Genomic DNA, 9,696 nt, shown 5'->3' on the forward strand with positions numbered 1-9,696 from the left:
GGGAGGCGAATCACAGGGGAGGCCCAACCGGGCCCCTGGGTGCCTGTCCGTGGCTGCCTTTTGCCTCACAGCCGCCGCAGCCTCAGTACTTGGGGTCCAAGGGCAGCCGGCCCCACTCGATCTCCACGTTGGCCACGTGCCGGCCGTTGGAGCGCCCCCCGCCCTGCTTGGGCCACTTGCCTTCTCGTTCTCTTCTGTGGCGCTGCTGGTACTTCGGGGAGGCTCTTTCCTGCTGGGTGAAAGAAGCCCTTTTCGGAGGTTGGCTGGAAAAAAATAACAGCAGCTTGGTTAGGAATGCTTGCAGGACAGCCTCGGCGCCCACACCGCCCAAGCCAGGGAGGGAGGGAAGGGATCCCCTGGGCCGTGGCAGCCTCTCATTTACACTGCAGTATGGCCAGTGCCCAAATCCCAGAAACAAAACAGCTGCACCTTCCGGATATCACCCTTAAGGGGGAAAACCTACCCATCCTAGTCAAGAATGGAGCCAAGGTGGGAAAGGCCACGCTAGATCTCTTGGTGGGGCACCCTCGGGCCCACCATGCCCAGGTCAGATCACATCCTCTCAAAAAGCAGCAGCCAAAGGAAAACCCACAGCAGCCCCGGGGTGGGAAGGGTCCTACTACCTCGGCCGGCTTGTGGGGATACAGCACACGGGACTCCACGGATGCTTGCTCCGAGGGAGGACGCCCGTGCTCCCATCCTTACAGCGCCTTGGCCCCATGTGTAATACCAACCTGGGCCCCTGCTGAGGCGAGTGATCCTGACGGAAGTAGTAGGTGTAGATGTAACTGTCCACATCCTCAAATGCCCCCTCCCTGTCCCGTTGGTACTCTCCCATGTCCTCAAGATAATCCTTAATGTCACTGACAAAGTCTGTGAAGAGCATTTGGTCATGGATGAAAACGCCGTTGTGGAAAAACTGACTGATGAAACCGTCCAGTTCTCTCCAGTGATGGAAGTTGTCTACCTCTTGCTGCAAATATTTGTGCATTAGCTGATTAAACTCATCTGCACGGATTGGATCCAGGACTCGGTTAAACAGGCTAACGAACTCCTGATGAGCACAGTCAAAAATGCCCGCGCAGCCCTTGAGGGCCATGCGGTGCTTCCGGCTCTGCTCCGGCGAGGCAGGTTCTCGGGGGCCGCGGGAGGGGCGGCTCTCTCGGGGGGCCCTCCCCTCTTGGAACTCTCTCTGGCTGCCGGGGGCCCTGTAGGGCATCGGCTTGTGGGGACCCCCCTTCACTCTTTGGTCACCGTACCTTCTCTTCTCCCTCTCCTCAAAGATATTTTTTGTGGTGTCCTTAAAGTGTCTAAAGGTAGACTTGACTGAATCAGAGAATTTCCTCAAATTCTCCTTGACAGCTTCCTTGGCCTGCTTAATTTTTTCTTTATGGTGCCTGACAAATTCCTTGGTCGAATTCTTCATGGCATCAAAAGTCTCCTTCACTGACCCAAAGAAGCTGGCTTTGGCCTTCTTTCTGGCTTTACCGGCTCCTTTCCCGCCCGTCTTCACCAGCTTTCCCGCTTGCTCTTGTTTTTCCGCCTGGTCCTTTACTTCCACGTAGAGCTTTTCCCACAAGTCGGAGCGCTGCTGCTCGAAGCTCAGCTTCTTCTCCAGCTCCACCAGCCTCCCCCGCAGAGCGTCTATTTCCTCGCTCTCTTCCTGCGGGCCCCCACGAGGGCCTGCCACTGGGGGCGCCTGTTGGGAACTCTGCTTTTCCAGCTCATCCCGGAGCGCTTCGGCCAGCTGACGCTCCTTGTCCAGCTCCCGCCGCAGCATCTGGGCCTCGGTAAACAAGGCCGCCTTCTGCTGCACGAAGCTCTGCCTCCGCTGCTTCTCCTCTTCCAGGTGGGCCTTCAGTCGTCGGTTCTCCGTCCCCACAGGATTGGGGCTGGCGGCTCTCAGGTTCTCCAGCTGTCTAATTTGCTCCCTCAGCTTCCTCAGCTCCTCCTGCAGCACGGCCAAGGCCTTCTCCTCCCTCTCCAGAGATTCGCGCAGGTGCTGGTTTTCAGAAGCAAGGCTCCATTTCTGAGACGCAAAGGATTTTTTTTCCATCTCGGTTGAAAGCAAGCACGTTGTCAGGCCTTCCTTTAGCGACTGATCAGAGATAAAAAGGAAGCACACAGGAATTCAGGAGAAAAACAAACACAGCATAGGATCGTTCCCCCGACAGAGGAGGAACAGTGACTGGCAATACAGCGCCCCAGGCCTGCAAGGGTGGTGGGCAGTAAAGGCCAAAGGGGTGACCCCTCCCTCGTGCCTGAGCTATCCAGTCAGGGCACCCTCCCACATTCCAAAGACATCTTCCCCTTCAAGCAAGTCCATGGCACGCCTCCCCCAGGCCTTCTACCTTGGCTGGACTCAGCTGACCTGCCACACTGGGGCCCAAGCCATGCCCCCACCCCCACACGACACCCGCCTGTCCGGAGAGGCTTGTGCCACTAGCACCAAGGATGGCAGGGAATCCCGCCTCCCGGGGCTAGCAGATGCACAAGTCCAGGACCGAAGCGAATCCGCCAGGACACAGCAAAGACGGCTCTCACCTGGCATTCGCCCGCCATCACCTGGCCCTGCTGGCACTGAAGAAGGTGGTCCTTCATGTCGTTCAGTTCATCTTCGTGCGTCTTCTCAACTATCTGCTGGCGTTTCTGGATCTGAATTGTACCTTGAAAGAGAAAATTCTCTCTTTTATCTGATAAGGAAAGTGGGAAAGAAGGGCAGCTCCGTCAGCAGGGAAGGGGAGTCTGTTTCCCAGGCGACAGTGCAGGGGGGGAACCCCTTCTCCCCCCGCCCCCGATTGGCTTGCAGTAGACACTGCCAGGTTTTGTCCCGGACAACAGCAACCAAGGAATGGGCGCTCTGCAGACTCCAGCTCAGACAGTGATTTGGCTTCTGAACACACCCCAAGGTGAGAAAAGAGAAGGGCAAACCCCTGGCCTGCACCCAGTTCAGGCACACGAATGAACACACACACACACACACACACACACACACACGTGCAACATGCATTTGTCAAGACAGCAGAGCCACAATCATTACCAATGACTGGCCCCTGTGTGTGAAGAGACTGCTGGACTTGATGGGCCTCCTGGGTCTGATCCAGCAGGGCCTTTCCTTATGTTCTTAATGGCAGTAACAGGATCAGCACAGGCAAGACACACACCTCCCCTTGGGGAACTTAACACGCATTCTTTTAATGATAGGTATCAGTCAAACCAGCGTGATCAGCAAACACAGGAACTTTACTGGACGCAAGCGGTGTGCACCGTATGATTCCATGGGGCTCCCGCATTCCGACACCAGTGAGACAAAAGAGAAATTCTAAAACATCACTCAGATCCGGCACCCCGAGCACAAAGGGCAGGACAGCTGGGGAGGAGCCCAGCTAGCCTTGCGGACGACACTCAAAATGGGCTGCTTCTGGAACCCCAGATGGCCTCTGGCCCGTCCAGTAGGCCCGCTGCCTCCCCAGTCAGTCTCTGCAAGTACCGGCACCAGGCCAGAAGGGCTGCAGAGTCCCACCCGGGGCACTGAAGAAATGCGACACCGCCAGTTCCAGCACTGGCATGCGGCCACTGAGCAACCAGAAGACGCCTCTCCCAGCTGCAGAAGAGGAAGGCCAGTGGCAGACTGCTTTGCCCAGGCCCCCCTCCTCCCCGTACGCGCTTTCATTCACCCCCAGAAGGCATGCCAGGGTCAACAGCCGAGACTGCGCGCGGCACAGCAACACTCGCCTGCAACGCTCGGGCCCTCTTACCATCGAGAAGCCCTAAAAACAGAACAAGGGACAAGGGTCAGTTCCTGACACGCAATGCCCCACAGCTCCCAGTGAGAGCCCAGAGATGGCGTTCTACTCCAATCGCTTCTGTACACCCCAGGACAAGCTGTGCCAACGTTCGATTTGCTCAGACAACGTGGTGGTAGCCCATCAGCAGAGGCAGGCATGGGAGCTCAGGACAGCCACCCTGGCAGGCAGGCTTGGCAGAAACATGGGGCCTCCAAGCCAAGCAGGGATCTGAGCCTGGATCTTCCCAGTCTGAGGGTGGCAGGACCTCTCTGCTTTGGGCCAAGGTTTGTGTGTGTGTGTGGGGGGGTCCTTCGCAGCCATTCAGACCCTGCCCATCTTAGCTGAGAGTTCAGGTCCACCGGCCCAGAAGTCAGCAGCGGTCTGACCCGACCCTCAGGCCCAGAGCCCCGGCCGGCCCCTGGGGCTCTCCTCTGGGCAGCAGCCAGCCTTCCCCCGCTGCATCCCCAGCAGTCCCCCGCAGGGAAGCCTGGCCTCAGGACGGAGGGCCCCGCTTCTTCCCAGAGCGCTCACCATAGAAATGGCCAAAGCCCATGCTGACCGCAATGACCAGAGCGAGGAGGATACACTGGTTGAGGCCGCTGCCGAAGCGGTGCTTGTGCGGCCGCTCTGGCACCAGCTCAGGGTCCTGCTCGTGAGGAGGTGCATCTTCCGACTCGGAGCTGGAGGCTGGCCTCTTCTTGGCCCCCCGCCGGCGTCTTAGGGTGGGGCTGGAGCCGTTGCTTGTTTCATCGCTGCTGGACTCTTCGCCACTCGGGTGAGGCGGGAAGGCTGGAAAGAAAGCACCAGCCCCGGGCATGAGGAGCAGGGGCAGAGCAGGCACGGTGGGCAGTGGGCCGGCTGCCAGGGCCCCCCTCTGGTCTGCCAGGAGGGAAAAGCCCTGCTGCAAGCAGTTGCTTAGTATGCTGGCAGCGCCCCCCCCCCAAAAAGCCACCCTGCCAGAAGAGCAGACAAGGCTGGACAATCCCCTGAACGCCCCGCTTTGCTTCCAGAGCTGCTCTTGGGCCTTTGGAGAGGCGGGTGGGGCAAAAAGGCCCAGGCCTGGCAGCGGGCCCTGCAAAAGCCCTGCCTTGCCCCTTCTTGGCTCCAGAAGCCCAGCCCCCCCATCTCCTCCCTAGATTGGTGGGGGGAGAGGGGCAGAGAGAGAGAGAGCGCATGTGCACTGTCACAGATGAAACAGAAAGCTGAACTGGGCTACTTAAGCTCAAGAGACCACCTTCCGCACACGTGCAAACATTCCTCGCCTGCAGCCAGCATGCGACTGAGCGACTGCTGCAGCCCCCGATCTTTAAAAGAGCCGGTCAGGGCTTCAGGGGGGGTGGGGGGGCACTTGGAACAGCTGCCTCAACCATCAGCACAGCAGTCGCCTGATGGGACGGGAGGGAAACCAGAACCTCCTAAGCAGGAGCTCAGTGGGAGGAGGCAAGAGAGACTTTGGAGGAGGCGGGGGAAGCACCGCGAGTGAAGAGCTGCGTGGCTGGAACCACGCCAGGCAAGGCCCGCTGTGGTGCCTGCAGACATGAGCGCGAGGAGACTGGCCCACTGGCCCACTGATGCGCCAGCTCTGGCATAAAAACAGAAGGGGATCTGGGGAGGCAAGACCCCCATGCCCCCACATCACTTCAGGGGTGCTCCTCATTGGTGACAGGCAGCTGGGACAAGGGGCAGGCAGGAGACCTCCCCACCTTCCCTGCGCCCACCCTCCCCGTCATGCCAAGGCCTCAAGCAAGCTCTTGTCACCACACAAAGACATCGGCCACAATCCACCAGACAGCTCTGCCCGCCCCAGGAGCGCACCAGCAACAAGGAAGGAAGGGAGGGAGGGTCTCCCCAGAAGCAGAACCTGGGCAGCCCCCCTTTCAGGTCCCCAAACACACCCCAACATGGGTGCCACTCACACCAAATGTTATGGTTTGTGAGTAATTAAATACGGCAGAGTCAATCACAGCCATATTGGAAGCAAAGGTTAAAAATCTGGTTAAGACACCTCACCCCTCCTAACAGACATCCAAACATACTGTTTGCTGCCTCACAACTTGGATGGGGAATGGCCGATACCCTGAACCATCAGTAGCTTTATCATTTGTTTTAATAAAATCTAATCCTTTCCCCATTCAGCTCTCCAAGGAGCTGGATCAAGCTGCTGCAGGCATCACACAGCCAAATGCCACACTGCCAGCCGGCTGGCCACACACTACCCAAGACTGCAAGCGCCACCTGGGAAGGGGCCGGCTGCCATCTGCCCTCGTAGCGGCTGCCCCCAGCCTTTCACACGCTCGGGAATCTTCCTCATCAGCATCTGAAGCCAAGTGGCTGGGGCGTGCGGAACAGAAAGGAGAGACTTTAACCCCTGCCCAGAAGTGCAGCTACACAACATGAGACAATCTGGAAGAGGCGGGGAGTATTGGATCCCTCCCCAACCCCCTCTTCATCCGATATTGGGGATATTAAATCAAGTGTGATTAGCAAAGAAAGGCTGTTCACTGAGTTCCCAGACCAGAAAGGAAACTGGAACTCAATCAGCTGAGAAGGGATCTGGTCCAGGTTGAACAGGGTACACATTAATCCACAACTACTGTTCCTGATCAGCGCACAAGACCGGAATGGGCTCCAGGTGAAAGGAATTCACTCCAGTTGCTGAGATTTCTTTCCACAAGCAGAGCTCAGTTAGAGCCCCTTTCCTCTTTCACTTCCGCTGCTGCTCTCCCTCTCTAGCATCTGCCTCCTATGCCACAGGAATCCATTCTTGCCTCTGTTTGTCTGCCAGCCACAACCACCCTTAAGGCAAATCCCAAGCTGTGCCCAGCGCTGAGAACTGCCCAGACACCCCCTTCCTCCCGGCTCCTTCCCCTCGTCAAGGAAGGGAGGCCCCTGCAGTGCAGCAGCTTCCTCTGGTCTCCACAGAGCATGGCGCACAAAGTGCTGCCTCTCAGCTGACCAACCCAGATCTCTAGAGGTGCGCAAGGACTCCCCATACCTGCTTCTGGCCGACAAAACGTGTACTGGCTGCTAGAAGAAGAGCCCATGTTAACATCTTCTGAGACGGGGACTTCCTCCTCCTCCTCCTCCCCAAGGGAGACTTCTTCCGGGTTTCCAATTTCTTCAATCTTAGGCGTCTCGAGGGTAACAATATCGGAATCATCACTAACCGCCCCCACGCAAGAACTTTCCTCGGGCAATTTCTCTCTCTCACCCTAAGCAGCAAATGAAAAGGACTGCCGTGACAAAGAAAAGGGCGCTGGGCAATTGCGCAGCTTAGAAAAAGAAATGTTGCATTTTTATATCTTCTGATGAAAATGTCAGTAAACAGGGTCTTGGGGGGTTCTGAGCGTTGATGTGACTCACCTCTGCAGCAGGCTGAGGGGTCTCTGAGGGGGAGCCGCTTTGATCTACGGCAGATGAGGCATTATTTTGGCCAAATTCAGCTACAAGGACAAAAATTGAATATGGGCACAGTGAAAAGCACACAGAGACCCACACACCCACCATACAAACAAGTGCACAAGTGTAAACATTATTCAGCAATAAAGAACAGTAAGATCTTACCTTGCAGGGCCACCACCGGCTCCTCATGCTGCTCTCCTGGCATCAGAACCGCTGATTCCTCCGGGCCCAGCTCCACAGGGCCGCTCGGCCCTTCGTTCTCAGAGGCCAAGCCCTCCACGTCAGAGCCCTGGAGGGGGGGAAAAGGGGCCGCGCTGCATTGTATCCCGAGTGGCTAGGGAACTGCCAGGGCGGCCAGCAGCCTCCGGCCGAGCTACTCCCATTCCGTGCACGGTGAAAAACTGCTGGTCCTTGGCAACAAACAAAGCCTGCTGCCCGCTCATAGTGCCCCCTCCAGAGGGAGGCTGCCCACTGCATCCCTGCTCTGGCTTTGCCCCATTCCAATAAGCTGGCACCTGGGTCAGTGGCCTCTCTTCATCACACACAAAGCTGCCTTAAACGGAATCAGACCCACCCACCCCCCATGATCCGGACTGGCAGCAGCTCTTCACCTACTGCTTATAACTGGAGGTGCTGGGGACGGAACCTGGAACCTTCTGCATGCCAAGCTGAGGCTCTACCAGCCAGCCATAGCTCCTTCCCTGTTGTGTCTCCACATCTGATATGGAGGGAGCTGAATCACTTGCTCTTGTAGGAGACGGCCTGTTAAATCTTCACACCACTCTGGGCTAATTTTCTGTCCAGAAAAGTGACTTACACATAAATACCGGGGGGGGGGGGGTTAGTCTTCTGATGGCAAATAATCCTTATCCTTTTATGTTCTAAACCTAAATGCCCTCTTGGCTTAAAGTGGGGCTTTGATCGTAGTTTGGTGGTCAGGCCTAGGCCCTGCTACCTCCTGGCCCACCAAAACAGGACACACACACCCTTGGAGAGAGATTTTGATCTCATGGAAGACGAGCCAGAGAGGCTGCCCTGCTCTTCTAACAATACAGGGGAGGGAACACAGCAGTGCCTCAAAGCTGGAGCGTCTGTGGTCCTGTGGGTAAGTGCCCAACGGCAACCTGCTTTTAGCTCTGAGCCAACTTCACCCACCCACCAACATGCCTCTGGTCTGTTTTGCAAATGAGAAGAGGGTGGGCATGGAAAGCAGCCACTGACAGACCCAAGCCTTGGCAACTGGGAAGGCTGAACCAACTGGCTACCCCAGATCAAACTCATCTCCTGACTCTTCTCATCTAGCAGCCTGGCAGCAGTCCTGCTTCCGGACTGCAACACCCTCCCCTTTAGCCAAAGATGAGCAGCAGCCCTAGGGATCGGGTACCCTTCCATTATATGTTTCCACGCGGCTTGGCTGTCTCCTGGTGCCCCATCTCTCCCGCTCAGGCATTTCAGCCCGGCTCTGCCAGCCACGACAGGGACAAGCCCCCAGAGCAGCTACAGAAGCAAGGAGCATACCTCATGATTGATGACTGTCCAGCCGCAGGAAGAATCGCTGTCACTGGAGTTCTCCGACATGGTGCAAGAAGCTGCAAGCAAAACCAGACACAGCAGAAACTATAAACACTGTCTGCTCCGGCCAATTTGCCATTCAGTGCTGCTAAAATGTGACCTGTGAGCCTAACGTTATGTAAAGCTGCGACCCCTCAAAACACCTCTAGCCAAAGGAGAACTTCACAGAACCGTCCAAGGCAGGACTCCTGCGCTCCAGGACAAAGGCTTCTCTCCAGCTGCCAGTGCAAGCCAGACCCCAGGGGCCGTGAGCTCCGATGCACTGCAGCCAAGTAAGTGCCCAAAGAATAAAATGCTCAGACCACGCGCGGAGGAAGACAACATTTTGCAACGGTTACCTCTAACCCGGCACTGGGTCCGGCCCTTTCCCATAGCCAGAAGGCAGACCCCCAGCGAGAGGCCAACTTCCCCACTAAGATGGCCCCAAGGAAATTGGAGTTGAGAAGAAAGAAATCCCCGCAATCAGACCCAGAAATCCAGGCTGAATGCCCCAGCTTTCCCTGAGCCTGCCCTCATCCTAACCTGGGGCCAGGGGGCCACCCTGCCCGGCCCTCGGCTACAGAGGCAGGGGGTTGCCTTGGCCACCGCCAGCCTCGTTCCCCGTTGCTTCCAGCGGTTGACCGCCCCGCCCCCCCCGCCCCGCCCCAGGCTAGCGAGCGCCCCGAAATGCACCCGTGGGCAGTGGGCCCTTCCTGGGGATGCTGCCCCCGCCTGTCTGCGCAGCCCTTCCGCGGAGTGGCCGCTTCGCCAACTGGACTCTAGGGCACTGAAGCCCCGCCCCCAAAGCCCGCCCTCCGTCCGGCTGCAGAGAGGGACCTGGCCGCCCCAGGCGCAGCGCCTCACTTCCCCATGGCCGGGAGCCCGGCCGGCCGGGCCAGGGAGGCCAGGGAGCACCGCTTGCCCGCCCGCCCGAGGCCCGCGATCTGCAACAGGC

At 57.8% G+C, this 9,696-nt stretch overlaps 1 protein-coding gene across 1 annotated transcript; it reads right to left on the reverse strand.

The window, feature by feature from the left end:
- Window positions 1–82: 82 nt before the first annotated feature.
- CCPG1 (cell cycle progression 1) lies at window positions 83–8,768 on the reverse strand. The gene is made up of 9 exons (XM_056865975.1): window positions 8,709–8,768; window positions 7,353–7,479; window positions 7,152–7,231; window positions 6,784–7,000; window positions 4,320–4,577; window positions 3,759–3,770; window positions 2,545–2,666; window positions 735–2,098; window positions 83–263 (listed from the first exon to the last, which is right to left on the reverse strand). The coding sequence occupies exons 1-9, from the start codon at window positions 8,766–8,768 to the stop codon at window positions 83–85; spliced, it is 2,421 nt and encodes an 806-aa protein (XP_056721953.1).
- Window positions 8,769–9,696: the final 928 nt, after the last annotated feature.

This window comes from Euleptes europaea, chromosome 20 (genome assembly GCF_029931775.1).
Source record: "Euleptes europaea isolate rEulEur1 chromosome 20, rEulEur1.hap1, whole genome shotgun sequence".
NCBI classification, from domain to species: domain Eukaryota; kingdom Metazoa; phylum Chordata; class Lepidosauria; order Squamata; family Sphaerodactylidae; genus Euleptes; species Euleptes europaea.

What these genes read in the sequence shown, in the direction of transcription:
- CCPG1 (XM_056865975.1), bottom strand. Translation starts at nt 8,768, where the DNA reads ATGTCGGAGAACTCCAGTGACAGCGATTCTTCCTGCGGCTGGACAGTC. An exon ending in TGATGGCGGGCGAATGCCAG is followed by an intron (nt 2,099 to 2,544) that starts GTGAGAGCCGTC and finishes ATCTCTGATCAG; the next exon opens with TCGCTAAAGGAAGGCCTGAC. An exon ending in TCGCCTCAGCAGGGGCCCAG is followed by an intron (nt 264 to 734) that starts GTTGGTATTACA and finishes ATTTTTTTCCAG; the next exon opens with CCAACCTCCGAAAAGGGCTT.